Source organism: Chionomys nivalis, chromosome 9 (genome assembly GCF_950005125.1).
Source record: "Chionomys nivalis chromosome 9, mChiNiv1.1, whole genome shotgun sequence".
Taxonomy (NCBI): Eukaryota; Metazoa; Chordata; class Mammalia; order Rodentia; family Cricetidae; genus Chionomys; species Chionomys nivalis.
Window position 1 is genome coordinate 27,963,288 of NC_080094.1, and position 18,477 is coordinate 27,981,764.

Genomic DNA, 18,477 nt, shown 5'->3' on the forward strand with positions numbered 1-18,477 from the left:
AGGACTACATGAGAGTCCCTGTCTCAAAAACTAAAAGCAAGCAAACAAATACATGAATAAGGTTGAGCCCCTGCCCTCAAGAGACAGCATCCAATCCCCCGCCCCGCACGCAGGCTAACTTTACCTCTTTGTCTCAGTGTAGAAAAATGTCAAACCACTGGTTGCTTCTGAGGCTTGGCTGTAGAAGGTGACTCCACTCTACCTGGAACTCTAGTGATGCAGATGGCCACATCCTCTATTTACATAAGTCGTTTTCTGCTCCCTGCTCTGTTTGACTGGAATTTCAGAGGGCTTCAGTCCTGCCTCTATGGAGTATTTCATATGGATGGTGAGTCTTTCATCTTCTAGTCTATTCTCCTCTGTATTGATTCAGCCTGACCGTCTATGTATCCTGAATGTCCATTGAATAGGATGTGCCCAGAGTCACTGACAGGTGCCACAGTTTGAAACAGTATTCGCCAAAGGCCTATGTGTGAAAAATCTGGTTTTTGAGGCGTGCTTTCGGGAAATCCATTCTAAGCTCCTTTTTAGGTAAAATGGCAGGATTTAGAACAGTGAGCCCTAGAATAGGGTGGGGTGGAGATCCGGACATCAAAGACTGGTGACAGAGGGATCACTGTTTCTTGACTGTCCTGCAAAGCTGCTCCACTGAGCCAAGCTTGGGAATTGCTCTGATCAACACACTGCTGCTACACATGGAGCGTGTGAGCAGGCTCACTCCGCCAAATCCCCCAACTGCTTCCCTTTCAAAGGCCAATGTCCATCCACTCTCTACCGTTTTTCTCTCTTCAACCCAACATCTACCTCCACCTCCAATTTCCTTCCTCCTTCCTGACTCCCATTAACTGCTCCAAACATACATCAGTTTTCCAAAATGAGAAGAATGCCTACAGGAGTCATAAGTAAAACTGTGTCCCCAGAGCTGGTATTCCCTTCTATCTTGAGAGCATCCTATCGAGGTTGTGACATCAGTTTTGGCCACTTGTTTCAAAGAGTTTGAACTGTCTTGCTTTGTTCTCTGAAGACAGGATTCATCTCTTGCCAGTCCCCACAGTGTATTCGTGGAGAGTTTTAAGTCCTCAGAAACTCTCATTTGGCAGCCGTCCCACTTGCCTCACCACCTCTGCCTTAGCACTGCCAAGCCTAGATGGCCTAGACATTGTATTAAAAAACAGCTCCCTCTGGGATGGGCCTAGAAGACATTGGCACAGGACTGTAACTATCTATGGATATTCAGTAGATTAAAAATCTTCCTGGCAGACAGGAATTTTGTCAGGATCCACCCACTGTGGCCAGCATTATGTAAAGGATAAAGGAGTTCACTGGCTGGTAGCCATCTAACAGAATTCGGTCAATATAAAATGAGTGGATTATGCCTACACGGAAGATATGCCACTCATTTCTAAACAAGTTGCAATTTGGGGGCGCTTAAAAACAACTCTGAATTTATATTGGGGAAGATGGTGCATTTTTAACGTCTTGCTCTCAGAAATTAAAAATAACTCTTTTGGCCAGCTGTTGCTCCTTTTCTGGGAGAGTCGGGAGGTGAAGAGGCACCACATGGTTGACGAAATTGAGCTGAACTGCTGCGTTAGATTACGTTTTGCAGTAGGTTGAACGTCTGCGGCTTCTCTTTCTTCTTTTTTTTTTCTTTAAAATGCCATGGTCAACAGTCTATCCATCGCCACGTCTCAGTCATGGTCATTAATTCCTGATGATGCTTATTTTAGGTTATCTCCCCTGGAAGCCACCGGTCATTTTCTAATTCAGCATTCCTGAGACCCTTGAAGTCCACCTTGGCCCACGACCCCTCCGGAGGGCCACGCCCCTTCTCCCTCCACCGAGAGAGTCCGGAGAACTCAAGGTCCGCAAGACAGGCTATCGCCCGGCCCTGCCCAACGGCCTTCTGGGAACTGTAGTTGTGACTTATGACACAGCTGCCATATAGTGGAGTCTAGGACTACAGATCCCTACAGGCCGCTCGCACCGCGCCTGCGTGCGGGCACCTGCTAGAGGGAGGGTTAAGTCGTCCCGGGAGCAGAGCAAGTCGGCGGTGGAGGCTTTGGCAGCGGCGGGCGACATGGACAACGCAGGGAAGGAGCGAGAAGCGGTCCAGCTGATGGCGGAGGCCGAAAAACGAGTGAAGGCCTCCCACTCCTTCCTCCGAGGGCTGTTCGGGTGAGCGCCAGAGTTCTTGCCCTTAGGGGTCTTGGTGCCCGGTCCCCCGCCCAGCCGGCTGCCACCGCAGAGTGCCCCGCACAACTGCTTAGGGTTCTGTGTTCCCAGCGGCCTTCAGAACACAGCCAGGTGGCTCATGGTCGGCCTTGGGTCCTGCAGCCGACTAGGGGCCATTGCATCTCCTGGGCCATGCCTTGGGAGCTCTAGTCTGCACACATCTCCTTTCGGGGATCCTCAGGCCTTGGGCATCCCCACATACAACCCGAAGAACCCTCAACCCCCAGGCACCCAGAACCCTATAAGAGCCCCTGGAGACTTCTGTGTACTCCGACGCCTCTCGTGTGGTCCGATATTGGTGGCAGGGTCAGCGCCGAGCTGCCCCTCCGGGAACACCACCTTTCTAGGGGACCGGATTGATTAATTTACCCGAGTCTGAGCCATATATCACTTAGGGTAGCCAGACGGGAAGGTCCTGGAACTCAGCCTGGCGCCTGGCATCTGCGAGAGACTCACAGGAGCGTGAGGTCAGCGCCCCTTGTATCCTGGGCACTTGCCGGCTGGCTCTGTCCCACAGGCCTTGCAATCATTTCCTCGGGTGGTGTGTTTTTCCTTTGCTGGAGTGATTTGTATCCATAGCCCGGGCCTCCTGTTTGATGGACCATATAACGTTGCCTCTGTTTAAAGTCAGTATCTTTTGGGAGTCCCGTGATTTGGTGTAATTCTTACATGCTGTAGTAGGGGGAGGCTTTACATTCCGAGCTTTCAAAAGGCAGAACCTGAACTGAGAGCTTGTGGAAGAATTCGGGGCTGTTGATTATGCGAATGATTCAGCTGTTTATGACAGCGGCAGAGATTACGTGTGTACCTCATTTTTTTTTTCCATTTGAAAGTGAAAGATCTTTACCAAGAGCAGATTTAAATTATCGGGAAGGACTAGTAGTACATACTTAACTATCGCATTTTGAGACACAATTTTATTTCTGTACAAATTCAATTTGGATACTTAGTTCTAAAAACACACCCAGTGAGCTTTGACTTGTTTTTTTCCAACTTCGTTCATTTAACTGTTAATTATAATATTCGTTATTATGTAACAGTTTAGTGGAACCCCGTTATGTTTCCATCTTCAGGAAATGCTTAGGGTCACTTTGATACAGTGCATGGTACCATGCTCTGCCAAGATAAAGGAGACCACACTTGGAGACCTCTAAGGGCATTTATCACTACTAGGTCCTAAATTTCTCAAGAAATACAAGGCTTGGAACTGTAGCTGTAAGTTATGGATACTCTGTTTCCTCTTTAAAGGGGACAGGGAGCATTCTTTGTATGTAATATAAGTGCCAAATACTAATTCCTGTCTGTGAATCACAAAACACACGAGATTCACTGTGTGAAATTTAATGGTAGGGTGACTGCCTCATCATGGGAGATGGTTTAATGCCCAAAGAGTTTCAAATCGTGTTTCCTTGAGCCAGTTATGGGCATTTCTTTTGGTCCAGAGGCCCAAAGTTTTGAGGAAACTAGGTCAGATCTTGAGTCAACTAAAAAATTTTGAGGAATCTTGATTGCTGAAGGAAGGTCTTTTTGACTGTGGCTGCCCTGTCGGTGACAGGCCGTGTCGGAAGACTCATCTTCCATCATTCACACGCAGTTTGCCGAGAGTTACTACTTCCTACTCGTGTGGAAGCAGCAGGTCAGGTTATTATCATGGCTTTGGAACCTGAATCAGGGTAACTTTGTGTCTTTGGGCCTCAGTTTCTTCTATAATCCACAGTGTATCTCGTGAGTAGTTATCAGTCAGTTTATATATTTTCAAAACACTCAGGCTTATGGGTGTTGGAAATGGTTGTCAGGTGATTATCCATATATTCATCAAAGCTGTCAGCTCCGCTCAGCAGGGAAGCGGAGGGCAGATGGATTGAGTTTTGCAGGATTTTGGAGCCAAAGACTTGGTCACTGGTCTTTTAATAAATAAATATCTTAAGAGTTTTAGCCAGGTTAAATGTCCTTTGTACTATGAGGACCGGGACTGGGAGGTTTCCGGTAATATTTGGTCCTGGAAAGCTTAGGGGAAGAAGAATATGTAGAGCTTCGTGAGATTCGTTATAAGTATGTAAGTATTTGAAACCCCAAACCAGAGCTATTTCTCTTTGACTTATAATGGGAAGACTAAGATTTTGTATCAGTAGTAGATGTTTAGAGTTCTAAACATTACGTGCATCTGTCATCACCTTCCATGTTGCCTTGCCCAGCCCCCCTTAGGTTTTATCTTTCATTTATGGTAGTGTTATCTACCTCCATGTGATACCCTCAGGCTAACGGAGAATTCATAATCACATGTCTTGGTTCACCCAAGTATCACCGTTCCATCTAACGGGATGGACAAGTGATGTTTTGAGGATGTGGGGAACGTTTAAAAAGGCATCTGGCTTATCACAGATGTTTCTCGTCGCTAGCTGTTCATCTCCCGATTGCAGATTAAAGCCTAGCTTGAGTTCATCTCTTGTATGCTGCACAATGCTTTTGTGGCAATACTGCGTTCTCAGGATTGTTCCATAAATCTGTCTGTTGTTGCGTTAGATGGAAATGTACATGGGTATTCCCAAGAGTGGGTCCTTTGGATGATTCCTCTGTGTGTAAGCTACAAGCTTTTTCTGTCTGGAAGCTGGAGGTGGGGAGGGAGCATCAGTGCATTCCTTTCCCCCAGCAAAGTCCCTTGCAGCTTCCCTGCAGGAAAAGAGTTGAGGAATGATGCAGACATGTCTGCAACCAGTTTTACCTTTGTTCGATTTTCTTTCTAATTCCCGGCTAAAGAGTGATGTATCTTTTTAGATGAGGAGTCCAGTCTCTCTTTTTCTGAAGAGCACGGTATAAAATCACCAATGAAAATGTCAGATTTTTAGTTACTGCATTGCCAGAGAGGGGCTGTGGAAATTTGTGGTTAACTTCAGATTCTAGTTTAAATCTCAACAAACTGCTAGAATGATCTGAAGTAGGATCCTTTCCAGTTGCAAAGACCTGCTTGCTATCTTCATTTGTTGCTAGGGGAACACAGGTAGATGACCAAATCCATACTTAGGAATGGCAGGAGAATGTTTCTGAGCTATCATCATTGGTTTGTTTGCAGTTTGTCTGGGTGCAGCCCCCAGGCTTTGTACTTGCTAAGTAAGTATTTATCCGGCCACTGAGCTATGTTCCCAGCCCCTGATGGTTCCTTTGCAATGTTCCTCAATCTTGGGGCTAATTAAAGAGTTATCTATTTGGTGTAAATTTAGTGAAGGATCCTTTTAGGTTACTGCAACTAAGCATGAGTTTACTTAATATCTGTTTGTGAAGGTTCAAATATTTCTTAGGTTTTGTAGGCTATATCCATATTCTCCACTTGTTTTTATTCCAATGAAGATTGTGTTTCCATGTTTAGCATGGTCATGTGAGAGCCTTGATAGCATTTACATCTTTCTCAGTTACAATTAATACTTAAATATAGATAGAACTTTTTAAAAAGTCATTAATCGGAGGGACATCATGGTATTCACCTTTGATCTCAGCAATAGGGAGGCACATGTAGGTGGATCTCTGAGTTCAAGGCCAGCCTGGTCTACATAGGGAGTTCAGCCTGGTCTATGTATTAAGTCTTAGGACAGCCAGGGATATGTAGAGAAATGTCTCGAAAACAAAAAGAGAAAGAGCAACAACAATAACAGCAACAAAATCATTATTATAATCACGCATGCCTGTGATCTCAGCAATCAAAAGGCTGAAGCAGGAGGATCTTGAGCTTCAGGCCAGCCCGTCTCAAAACCAAGACAGTAAATGTAGATTTGGTTACTTACAGAGACAGATGTTACAGTGTAAGAAGTGTGGAAGTATTTGTGTATGTTTCTTATAAATGCAAACGCTAAGATATGGATAACTGTATATTATATAAAAGAGAAATAATACTTGCCATTTACATCTGTAATTCTGGAATTTTGTACTTTGGATTTTTTTTCAGATATTCCTTATTTCTGAGAATTATTCATGAGTGTTGTAAATAATATTACTCTGTCCTGGTTGATTTTGTTTGTTTGTTTTTATTTTTGTCAACTTGATGAAAGCTAGAGTTAGCCGGGTAAATGAACTTCAGCTGAGAAAATGTCTGCGTAGATTGGTCTGTAGGCAAGTCTGCATGTAGTTTCAGCGCACAGGATGGAGGCAGCCTTGAGTTCCATAAGAAAGCTGGCTGAGCAAGCCAGTAAACAGTATTCTTTCATGGCTTCTGCTTCAGTTTCTGCTTCCAGGTTCTTGCCTTGGCTTCCTTCAGTGACCTGTGATCCAGGACTTGTAAGCCAAACAAGATTCATATAAGTAAAACAGAGACAGCAAATTAATACCCCTGAAAAAAAGAGCCAGAGGGAAAAATAAATGATAAAGAAATCAGAAAGCAATAAAGGTAAAAGCGTAAGGAAGAAGGCATGAAAATAAACTTTTTCTTCCCAAGTTGCTCTTGATTATGATGTCTTGCTTATAATAAGAAACCCTAAGACATCACCAAACTGTCTTTTTTGAAATATCAGGAAAATGGATGTAAACCAAGAGTGCCCATGTCACCAGATCATATTAGCATCCTAGTTAAAGGAAACTTTATGCCCTGTTAGACTTTCATAATGTGTTCATTTGATTTGGTGATAAATGAGCATGTAAGCATTCTTCCTTAATTATGCTTTTACCTTTATTGCTTTCTGGGTTTTTTTATCATTTATTTTTTTCCTCTGGCTTTTTTTTTTTTTTTTGAAGGGATATTAATTTGCTGTCTCCATTTTACTTATCCGAATCTGGTTCGGATTTGAATTTTTAAACTGCTTTAATTGTGTGCTGTAGAGCCTGACACATAGTGGTTTTATCTTCATTCGTTTCCCCCCTTGATCCAGGAGTTGTTCTGGGGCATCCTTCCAGGCAGGAGAGCCTTTTTGTATATTTATGTTAAATTCCTACCTTATTTCCTTGTAATTGAAAAATTAATAGCTATTTCTTTGCTTTCTCCACTGCCTAATATGTTATCAGTGCTCGTGAATGGTCCTTGTGAGCTGGAAGAAGATAGATCTTTGCTTCTCAGTTTGATAGAAATCCATAGTATCGAACTATTGACTATATAGTTAGGATGAGGCAGTGTGTGTGTGTGTGTGTGTGTGTGTGTGTGGTTTTTATTTTATTTTATTTTTATTTTTCAAGATAGGGTTTCTCTGTGTAGCTTTGAAGCCTGTCCTGGAACTAGCTCTTGTAGACCGGGCTGGCCTTGAACTCACAGAGATCCGCCTGTCTCTGCCTCCCGAGTGCTGGGATTAAAGGCATGCGCCACCACTGCCCAGCTGTGTGGTTTTTTAAAATATATGATCTACTTTCGACTAAGAGAAGTACATTAATGTCTTCTCTTCATGTGTTTCTTTCTGTGGCTCTCTTAGTTTCTGCTATAAGAAAGTGACTCCTCCTTTCATTCAGAGATATTCACAGCTACGATAACTCCATTATGAGCTTTATCTTTAGTGTTATAGAATGAACTTATTTATATTGTTTGGTGCTTTTAAACCCAAATTGTACATTGTCAATTTTTTATTGTGTGCATTTCCTGCATTGGGACTGTGTATTATATAAGAAAAATCACACATTCATTCAGTGACCATGTGCTCTGTGTCAGCCAGCTTCCCCTCCCCCTGGGTAGCTTCATGACTAACTCTGGGGAAGTTAAGAGGAAGAGACATATGCTTCCCCTTGGAAATGCAGAGCCACCCTGTGCTTCTGCTGAATCTTTTTTTTTTTTTCTTGATTTTTCAAGACAAGGTTTCTCTGTGTATCTCTAGCTGTCCTGAAACTCGCTTTGTATACCAAACTGGCCATTAATTCAAAGAGATCCACCTGCCTCTGCCTCTGCCCTCTGCCCTCTGGCCCCGCCTCTCAAGTGCTAGGATTAAGGGCATGTGCCACCACCACCACCCACCTTCTGAATCTTTATCTATTGAGAGTTAAGAAGACTGTCCTGGGTAGAGAGTGAGAGCCCTCGGGAAAGAACCCACATCACACTCCCTGCAGCTGAAGCGAACAAGAGAAACCCTTGCAGGGTGAAAGGCTGCAGCGCATCTAACCAGAGTTGGCTGCCATATTCTGGTTTTATTGTTTTATTTTATTTTTGATACAGGGTTTTACTGGTTAGCCCTGGCTGACCAAAACTCATTTATGTTGACCAGGCTGGCCTCAAACTTTTGGTATACTTTTTTTTTTTAAAAAACCACCCTTTAAAAATCTTATTTATCTTTTATTTTACACGTATGGGTATGTGGTATTTTACACCACATGCATGCCTGGTGCCCAAGGAAACTAGAAAAGGGTGTCAGATCTTCTGGAACTCGAGTTACAGACAATTGTGAGCTGCCTTATAGGTGCCAGGAATTGAATCTGTAAGGGTGGCTGAGGCATCTGTGCAGCACTCTGGTGTATTTCTGGGTCTGTATCCCAAGCCTTTTGCAGGGGCCTTACATCAACTGTGTCTCTTCTGTGGCTCTGCTTTGTGAGCAAATCTGAAAGTGATATTGATGTGAAGATTTTGGTTCTCAACTGTTGAAGTACTTTGTTATATTTACTGTATTTTATATTTTATCTGATCCTTTTTATGATCTCTTTGTTACCTGGGCCATTCATGCTTTGTTCACCTGATACATTTATGCCATAAAGTTTTTAAAAATAATCCAGCTTCTGTTCCTCACTTAGGCCTCAGTTATTTCATTTGTTCTGGAAAGCACCTGTTCCCTGTGTGCTCGAAAGTGTGTGTCACTTCTCCTCCTCCATTGTCTGCTTTTGTTGGTTTGGTGTGGGAGTTTTGCTATTTGTACTTAGACAAAAAATATTTCCATGCACTTTATTTTTTAACTGTTCTCATTATGTACTTTTGTCTTAGATCTGTAAGAAAATGTATCCAGAGCCGCTCCACTGGTATTCTCTGGTGTCCATTTATTTCTCTGGAGTTTTGCTTTGCATCAGTGACCCTTGATGGATGGTTTGATTTGCTCTTTGGTAGCAGTGTGACTTTCTTTCCCTTTTGAGTTCTTGGGAAATGCCCCAGTGCTATTAGCTGTGTATGCTAGCATTGAAATCCACTCCTACCTTGATTTCTTAGGTTTGTAAGCTCCTTTGCCTTTTGATGTGGGAGCCCAGAGATTTTATTTATAGAACTGGATAGTTTACCAGGATTTCTAAGTGGACCTTAGTACATAGTCAGCCAGTTTAGTGTTTGGATTCAGGTGTTTTTATGTCCTGGGAATTTTCTGAGATTCTGGTTCAAATACCTGTTTGAGGGACTTTTCCTCCTCCTTTTTTGGAGGATTCCAAATACATGGAGTCAGTCTCTTGGCCTGCCTGCCAATGAGTCCAGCAGGGCTTGCCTGCGGTGATTCTCCTCCAGCCTTTATTGCAGGCAGAGAAAAATGACCCACAAAAAACCAAGAATGAAACTCTCAGCTCAGCCCGATTTTATTGTAAGTGGCTCTGGACCAAGACTTCTAGAGTTTGGCCAAGATCGTTTTGCTTTATTCATATTTAACCACAGCACAATTTTGGAAAAAAGTATTCAGATAACAACTCAGTCCCAAATGCACAATTTAAGACACGTTTACATTGAGATTTACAAAGTTCATTTGGCGTCTTTCATAAGAGCAAGTACTGTTGTTTGGGGATGAGATGGGGGAAATAGGGAGAGGGACTGGGAGGTCAGAGATAGTACCCGAGATTTAGGGTCTATGGAGCTTGACTGAGGAAATGCCTGTGGGTGTCAGCATTGGCCAGGCCCTAAGATAACATAGAAGTCACGTAGGCTGTTGTAAAGCACACATGACATCACTCAAAAGAATGGGTTTTATGGTCAAATGCAATGCTCAAGATTTAGGGGGAAAGGTCTAGGATAAATGAAAACATAAATTCTGGAAGATGCAGACAGAGCCTGTCTCGTCAGACAGCCAGGGATCACCAGGTTGCAAAACAGCATCATTCCTAGCATTCCAGGAAGAGCAGCTGTGCACCCCCTTCCATCAACGAGGTACACTGTGTGTTTAACTTCTCCAGTGCTTATCTGTGTGCACAAGGCCTGTTGGCCCTCTCGCTTGCCCTTGATCCTGGCAAGGTGCAGTGAGGGAATACAGAAAGGGCAGACACAGACACACCTACAGAAAAGCTGGGGTCAGCTGGGCTGCCTTTGTTCTGATGGATAGCACCAACTATGCAACAACCTAGAACCTCAGTGTGATTGTTACCTAAAGCACCTGGGGAGGGGTTTGTTGTCTTAGTAGGAGGTCCCTGTGGGTAAGTATTCTCAGGCTGTAAACATCCAAGAGGAGGAAGTTACAGTTGATTACTTTTGCTTAGACTGGTTAATCATCAACACTGTCAACATTTGCCATTGAATCAGAGAAAGGCTTTGCCACTAATTCTGAGCCTGACCCATATGAGCTTGGCTTTGCTAATTTCCCATGGGTCTGAGACATTGGATCCTTCCATGCCCATGTCAACAACACACAGTCACTAGGACTTCATCTGCTCTTTACACATTCACTCAAGGCTTTGGCTCCCCACAACCTGCAGCACAGTGGCTTTTGTGGTAGGAGAGGAGCTTCTTAGAATGTTCTTTGCTGCTGTAGAGTTGGGTGCAGTGTCTGGACAGAGTGGCACCGCGGAGCAGTAGTTAGGGGCTCCTTTCTCGCTGTTGCCTTCTTTCCCTGCACTGTCCCCTCTAGGGAGTTCCCTCCCTCTCTCGCAGCCCTGTCTGTCCATCCGAGGCACTCCTTTTCAGTTTCCTGACCTGACCTCAGGTCTCCTGCCTGGCTTTGGAATTCCTTGGTCGGGTGGGGCTCCCTTGCTGGGGAGTGGTGCCCTCCGAAGCTTGGAGCTTTGGCCCATAGACCCCCACCTTACTGACTTCCCAAGGGAGCCCTCCACACTGGATTTGTTTCTCACCAGCTCCATTTCCAAGGACGTTTACTATATTCAGGGTCTGTTTGTAAGTTTATATTTAGACAATATTATCATTTGGAAATTAAAACAGTTGTTTATAATGTTATATAAAGACTGAAATTCAGTTCAAAAATTTCATTTTTACAAAGGTTAAAAGAATTAAGATAAAATCTTACTATGTAACTCTGGCTATAATTTGCTCTGTAGACCAGGGAGGCATTGAACTCACAGAAATCTGCCTGCCTCTGCCTCCTGAGTGCTGGAATTAAAGACATGAACCAGCCGGGCGGTGGTGGTGCACGCCTTTAATCCCAGCACTTGGGAGGCAGAGGCAGGCGGATCTCTGTGAGTTCGAGACCAGCCTGGTCTACAAGAGCTAGTTCCAGGACAGGCTCCAGAAACCACAGAGAAACCCTGTCTCAAAAAACCAAAAATAAAAATAATAAATAAATAAATAAATAAATAAAGACATGAACCACCACACTTGGCAAAATGCATTTAAAACACCAGTAGTTGGGCCAAGTTTTATGTAACTCGTTTGTAAGTTTATTGAATTGTTGCTGTTCTCGCTTCTTAGGTATTTACCTATCTAGCATCTCTTCTGTTGCTGGCTCTTCTTGGCACATACTCCGCCTGTCAAGGTGGAGCTTCAGAGCACTGCCAGAATAAAAATCCAGTTAGCCTTCCTTACTACGCATACCTAGCCCATTGCCTTTATTTAGGAGATTAAACCCAGCTAATACTTTTATCAGCCAGTTGTTAAATGTCAGTGTTCTCTTTGAGATTCCATTTTTTTTCTCCTTAAATAAGCAGAAATGGTGAAAACAAAAAGTCTCATAAAGTTGAATCTAAATGTCTGGGAGAGAGCTTCCAAGAGTCGGTTTGGCAGCACGTGCCAGTGCCCAACTTGGTGTTGCTTCTCCTCCCCTCCCGGCTGGAGTGCTCCTGTGACAGGACTGTGAATGGCGTCGTCTGCAGGACTTGGTTCTTTTCGCTGATCGTTGAACTCTGTCATCAGTTAATAGACAAATGAAGGAACTTTTGCGTGCTACCTCCCCTCTCCATGGACTGGCTTTTGGTGTTAGATGTCACATTAGCATTCTGAAGAATATCCTGCTCCTGCCTCCATTTTGGTAAACATACTGTTTTTAATTGGTGCATAGTAATTGTACCACAATGTGACATTTCAGTGTATGTTATGTGTACAGCACAGGCCAGAGCAGCTGTCATAACCATCACCTGGAGTACTCATTGCATCTCTCCGTGGGGAGTGGTCTCTCCTGGGTATTTTGAAGTGCTGTCAGCAGTATTTATCCTGCCGTGCTGTAGGAATGTGTGCGTTCTTCCACATGTTCACCTGCACCCCTGTACATGTTAGCCATGCTCTCTCTCTGCCCTCTCCTGCCCCATACTGCTTCCCAAGCCTTGGTAACTACAACTCCATTCCATACTTCTATTTTAGTCGGGCTCTCTACAGGGCCAGAAGCAAGGGGATAAAAAAAAAGTCAGGATTTATTAAGGGAGCTTTAAAATGGCAGTGACAGCCAAATCGCAGTGAGATGCTGAGAAGCTGGTGGTTACTCAGCCCTTGAGGGCGGTACCTAAACATTAAGAGTAATCCCACAGAAGCTTTCTCTCGGTTGTCTTTATGGATAGCTCATGTTTCTGGCACCTTTAGTATCCTGAGATCTTCATTATAATTCAGGTTTCCCCTTCATCATTTTGTGCAGTGACCTCTCAGTCCTTCTTCAGGGAATCTAGCCACATGTCGCCTTGCTACAGCATCTCCTGAGACCCTAGTACAAGCCTCTGTGACCCCATTACTTACATTTTTTTCCACACCTCCAAAACCATTACCATGTGAACAATGCCGGCTTCTGCCAGCTTGAGGTGTAGCCTGCCGCTTGGACCACAGCTGTCCTCTGACTACTACACTCTCATCTGCACTCTCTTACACACAAACGTACCACATAAAATGATTTTATTAAAGCTTTATTATAAAGAACGTGTGTGTGGGGGGGGGGGGAGAGAATCATGCAGCAAGATTAGCCAGACTTAAAGTCTACATATATTAGTGAACTTCTATCAGAATAAAAAAAATAGTTTTAAAATGCAAGTTTTTCAAACAAGTTCTGGATTTCTTGGTAGGTGTGGCCTTGCCCCCAAGGCCCTTGTCCTGTCCACCCAGCATCTGATTTCTCTTTCACAGCACGAGTCTTTAACGCTTGCCCGTGTTACCCACAGCTTGTAAATGGCTCCTGTGCCTTTCCTCTCTAAACTACATTTTCATATCTTTCTGCCTAGCCCACCATGAATCTGGCTAAGAGCATGAAGTGGTAACCATTCTGTAGCCACAATGCTATCGTGTCTTGGAGTTTTACAAAATACATAGTCCACTACTTTTTAATTCCTCCTCACTCAGATTTTCAGGACAGGCAGAACATAGCCAGATTCTTTGCCAGAATATGCAACAAATGGCCCAGTTCTAGTTCTAATCTTTGTTTCCCTCTGAAACCTGGTATGAACACCTTCACTGTTTACATCTATATCAGCATTGTAGCCTTCTCTACCCCCACTGCAATGGCACAGTAAGCTCTGTTGATAGCACTCTCGGGCTTTGCTAGCCTGTATCTCTAAGCTCCTCCATATTTCTTGAAGGAACTAGAGGAAAGTTCCAACTCTCTGACCTTTGGTCAACATGGAAATAGGCTCACATTTTCTGGCCTCCACACGCACTGGGCCGGGCTCCCCAGAGGCCAGTCGAAGAGAGGGAGAAGCAATAATAGAGCAAAGGGCCAAGACCATGATGGGGATACCCACAGCTGACCTGAACTAGTGGGAGCTCACTGACTCCAGAATGACAGTGGGGGAACCTGCATAGGACCAAAGTAGGCCCTCTGAATATGGGTGACAGTTGTGTGGCTTGGGCAGTCACTAGGACCAGGATTTATCCCTAGTGCTTGAACTGGCTATGTTCTTTGGAGGGACACCTTGCTCAGCCTAGATATAGTGAGGAGGGCCTTGGTCCTGCCTTAAAGTGCCAGACTTTGTTGACTCCCCATGGGAAACCTTACCCACTCCAAGGAGTAGGGGGGAGGGAAGGGGAGTGTGAGGAGGGAAGGGAGTGGAAACTGGGAATGGTATGTAAAAATCAGAAAAGATTGTTTGAAAAAAATAAATAAAATGAAAAGAAAAATTGGTATGTGGAGCTGGGCTTACTACTGCATGCCTGTAATCCTGGGGCTGGCGAGGCAGCAGGATCTTTTTTGAGGCTTTCCTGGGTTATATAGAGCAAGACCTTGTGTCAAAACAAACATCAGTAGCAACACCCCCCCAAAACAAACAACAAACAAAAACCCCAGTGTAACCACCGCCAGCAGCAACAAAAAGCAGTGATGCAGGCAGATTCTCCCATCCACACAGCAAGCTAGCATTATCATTGTAACCTCTGTGCCAGGCCCTGTGCTGACCTTTCCTTGTCTTGGGTGACACCCTCCTGCACACACCTCACTATGGGTCCCAGTAATAAGCTCAATGGTCCTTGTCTTTGGAGTTTGGTGTGGCTGGATAGCCCTCAGGGTATCCTAATTATAGACCAGAATTCTGGTTGTGCCTGCACACTGATACAGTGCTGTAATTATCATTATTTGAGATATTTCTACTCTAATATCTTGTGATTTTAGAGGCAGCTTTATTTCTGCCTCTGCAGTTGTCACCTTTTCCTTTTGGGTACATCTCATGATGTGTGTGTGCCATTAATTCCCACAACTCTTCTTTGATACCCCCGTCCTCCCACCCACAGTTTTAAAATAGTATGTATTACTGTTGCCAGTGTGGCTTGGTGCTCCAAACAGTGATGACTCAGTCTGGGGAAAGTAGGACTTCAGAGGATTGGGGGATTAATTGAGTTTTGACAGCTTTGCTGTTCACTGACCCTTAGTGGGCTGCCTTTGACCACAGTGGAACAGGGTGGGGCGGGATATGCTGTTGCAGGCATCTTCATCCCTGAAGCTTGAGTTTTTGTGAACATTCTGACCTCCCTCGTTAGTGTCATGTGGCACATGCTGACCTTAGCAGCTGTTTGCTCAGTAAGTAGCCAAGAAGCTCCTGGCTCTGAAATGAAAGAGGTGCCAAGCTGGTGCATCAGGTGGAGGCAGGTCTTATGCCTGCTCCTGTTTCCTTTCTTGGTGGAGAAGGTGTTTCCTTGTTCAAAGTCAGAAACTCCTAATACCAAAAGACACTGAGTTTATCTCAGTTCAGTTTTCTTCCTGCCACTTAGTGCTGTGTGCTGACATATTGTTACTTATGTTACCTCCTAACAGAGATACTTTCAGATCCAAGAATAATCGGCTACTTAGCCACCAATGATTTATTTGAATATAAATTCTGAGTAGTGCTCTTTAAAGCGTGTAATATTTAATCTTCATGTACGTGAAGTAAGTAATTGGGGTACTTTTAAAGACATTTCCCAGAAGGTTTACAGTTAGTCATTTGTGGAGTCTGTTCTTTCCTTCCACCTTTACATGGGTTTGGAGATTGAACTTAAGTTGCCAATCTTATGTGACAAGAATCTTTACCTATCAGGAGCCCACCTTTTGTTTTTATATGGCTTCCTAAAGTACCCCTCACCCCTTTGAAGACAAAGCCTCATGTTTCCAGGGCTGGCCTCAGACTCATTGTATGGTAGATGATGACCTGAACTTCTGATCCACTTGCCTTTATTTTCCAAGAGCTAGAAATACAGGTACAGGCCATCATGTACAGTATATGGATTGGGTGAGGATCAAACCCAGGACTTTGTGTGTGCTAGGCAAGTAGTCTATCAGCGGAGCCACCTCCCCAGACTGTATTCTCATTTTTTTGATAATGAGTCTCTCTTAGATGTTTTGTTGTTGTTTATTTGTTTGTTTTGAGACAGGTTCTCATGTAGCACAGATTGGCTTCAAACTCACTGAGGATGACCTTTAAACCTCCTGATCATTATGCCTCTGCCTTCCAGATGTTGATGCCTGACTTTCTTCAATTGTCTTTTTAAGATTGATTTTTATGTGTACTTCTGTGTATCTGTGTATGGGAATGTGCATATGAGTGCAGGTGCCTCCTGAGGTCAGAGGCATGGGATCTGGATCTAGAGTTGCAGGCTGTTGTGATCCACTCAGTGTGGGTGCTGGGAACCAAACTCAGGTCTTCTACAAGAGCAGTATGTGTTCTTTATCACGAAGCCATCGCTCCAGCCCCTTTACTAGCATTGAGTATGCTGTGGTAATTCTGTTCAGGGCAGGTAAGTGCCTCTTGATCTAATCCAGCCAGCTCATTCAGCCTTTGCGCAAAGATCTCTAACTTTGGAGTCAGGAGTCAGCTCCCCTGATAGCTTGTGCTGAGTGACCAAAGCGGCCATTGGCTTTGTCTCTTGTCACAGATGCCAGTGAGATATAGGTAGTGTCTCCTCTGATTATTATGATATATGGTGATTTAAAAAGAAATGGCCTGATGTGGCAACATCTGGTGTGAACTTAGCACGGCACAGGAGTTTTGTTGTTCACATCTCTACTTGAAAGTAGGATAAGGTACACTTTAATTAAGCTAGTTTTTTTAGAAACTTAATAAGAATGGCTGCACTACACTGTAATTACAGTTAAAGATTCCTAGTACTTGACAGAAAAACAAGACACAGGAAAAAGCTCGCTTGTGTTAACTCTGTGGAGCTGTGACTAAAAGTGAGAAACTTCTCATGGAGGAATTTTCCACTAGGGAAGCCTATTAGTTCATTGCTCTAAAAAAAAAGAAAAGAAATATAGATGGGCTGGAGAGATGGCTCAGGGCTTGAGAGCACCAGCTGTTCTTCCAGAGTATCTGGGTTCAGTTCCCAGCACCTACACGGCAGCTCACAACCTTCCGTGACTCTGGTTTCAGGGACCTGACACCGTCTTCTAATTTCTGTGGGCACCAGACACACAAATGATGCACATTCATAAATGCAGGAAAAACATGAATACACATAAAGAAAACAAATCTTTTTTTTTAAATTAATGTATATTAGAAACAGAGAAAAGGAACCTGAAAGTTGAAGTCGAAATCTTTGCTTATTTTGACTGTTCATTTTTGGAACAGCTTGATGATATCCTGTTATTCCTTGTGTGTGACATGGAACCAGGTTTTTTTATTTGGCAGGCAGGAGTAGTAATTTATTGAGATAAAATTCACCTGGAAGATAGTTTATCTTTGTGAAGTATTAGCTGATTTTTGAAAATCTTTGCATAGTGGAGTTGTGCGATCTTGACAGTAACCACCCCAAATGAAACAACACATCCTTTCCCCTCACTCTTGGCTTTGATGTTTTACCTCTGGTTTTGTGACATCAGACTACCAGAAACTGACTCTCAGTTCTGGAAAGTAGAACCTGTAAAGTGACGGTGCTGGCATCTGGTGTGACCTTTACTTTCCTCACATGGTGGAAGTCTGCAGGTAGGGAAGCATGTTGTGTACTTGCTTGGCAGTGGAGCCAAGAAGAGAGATCTACTCCACAAGCTCTCCCGCAGCTGTACTAGTTCACTGCTCAGGAGCCACCTGAGCTCACTGGAGATGTGCTTGCTTTCCCTCGTCCACTCCCTGTAAGTCTGTGTTTCCAAGCTCCACTCTGAAGTCCTCATTGTCTGCGCTACACAGTCAGAGTCTCTTGGGCCTTGGTCTTCCTTTGAAATTTTGGTTTTGCAGTGTAGATAGACAAAATAGACAAATGTCTGTGTGGAAGAGCCTGGGCTAATTAGAAGAAGAGTTGAACTCAGAAACACTAGGTAACCACCAAAGACTAATTTGGCTTTATGTATGAAGAAACTGCTGAGTGTATAAAGCTGTCCCCTAGAGGCTGGAGAGATGGCTCAGTGAGCAAATGGTGGCTCTTTCAGAGGACCTGGGTTTAAGTCCCAACATCCATGTGGTAACTCACAACCATTTGTAACTCCAGTTCAAGGAGCTCTGATGCCCCTTCTGAAATATATGCCAACAAAACACTCATACACAAAATAATTTTGTAATTAAAAGTAGGGATTGGCTGCCCAATGAAGAACGTTCTAGAACTACATGCATTTTTAGCTGCTTGTGGAGTGTCCTCTTAAGATCTTTACACAGTGCTTTTCTGTACCTGGTGAGGATGGGGCTCTGAGGTTCTTCCACGTTGGAAGCAGGCTGACTCCTGCCAGAACTGACAGTTTTGTGGGTTTTCTGGGGGTTGGGTGGTTGCTTTTCAGACAGAGTCTCACTATTGCGTTTAGGCTGGTCTGGAACTCACCATCCTCTTGCCTTTGCCATTCCAATGCGGGGGGTTAC

General features: G+C 43.9%; 1 protein-coding gene across 1 annotated transcript in view; it reads left to right on the plus strand.

Annotated features, from left to right (window-relative positions):
• Nucleotides 1-1,995: 1,995 nt before the first annotated feature.
• Napb (NSF attachment protein beta) overlaps nt 1,996-18,477 on the plus strand; it is a 42,716-nt gene continuing 26,234 nt past the window's right edge. The window contains exon 1 of the mRNA XM_057780913.1: nt 1,996-2,178. Coding sequence (XP_057636896.1) covers nt 2,081-2,178 — 98 coding nt within the window. The 5' untranslated portion in view covers nt 1,996-2,080. The remainder of the gene's footprint in view (nt 2,179-18,477) is intronic.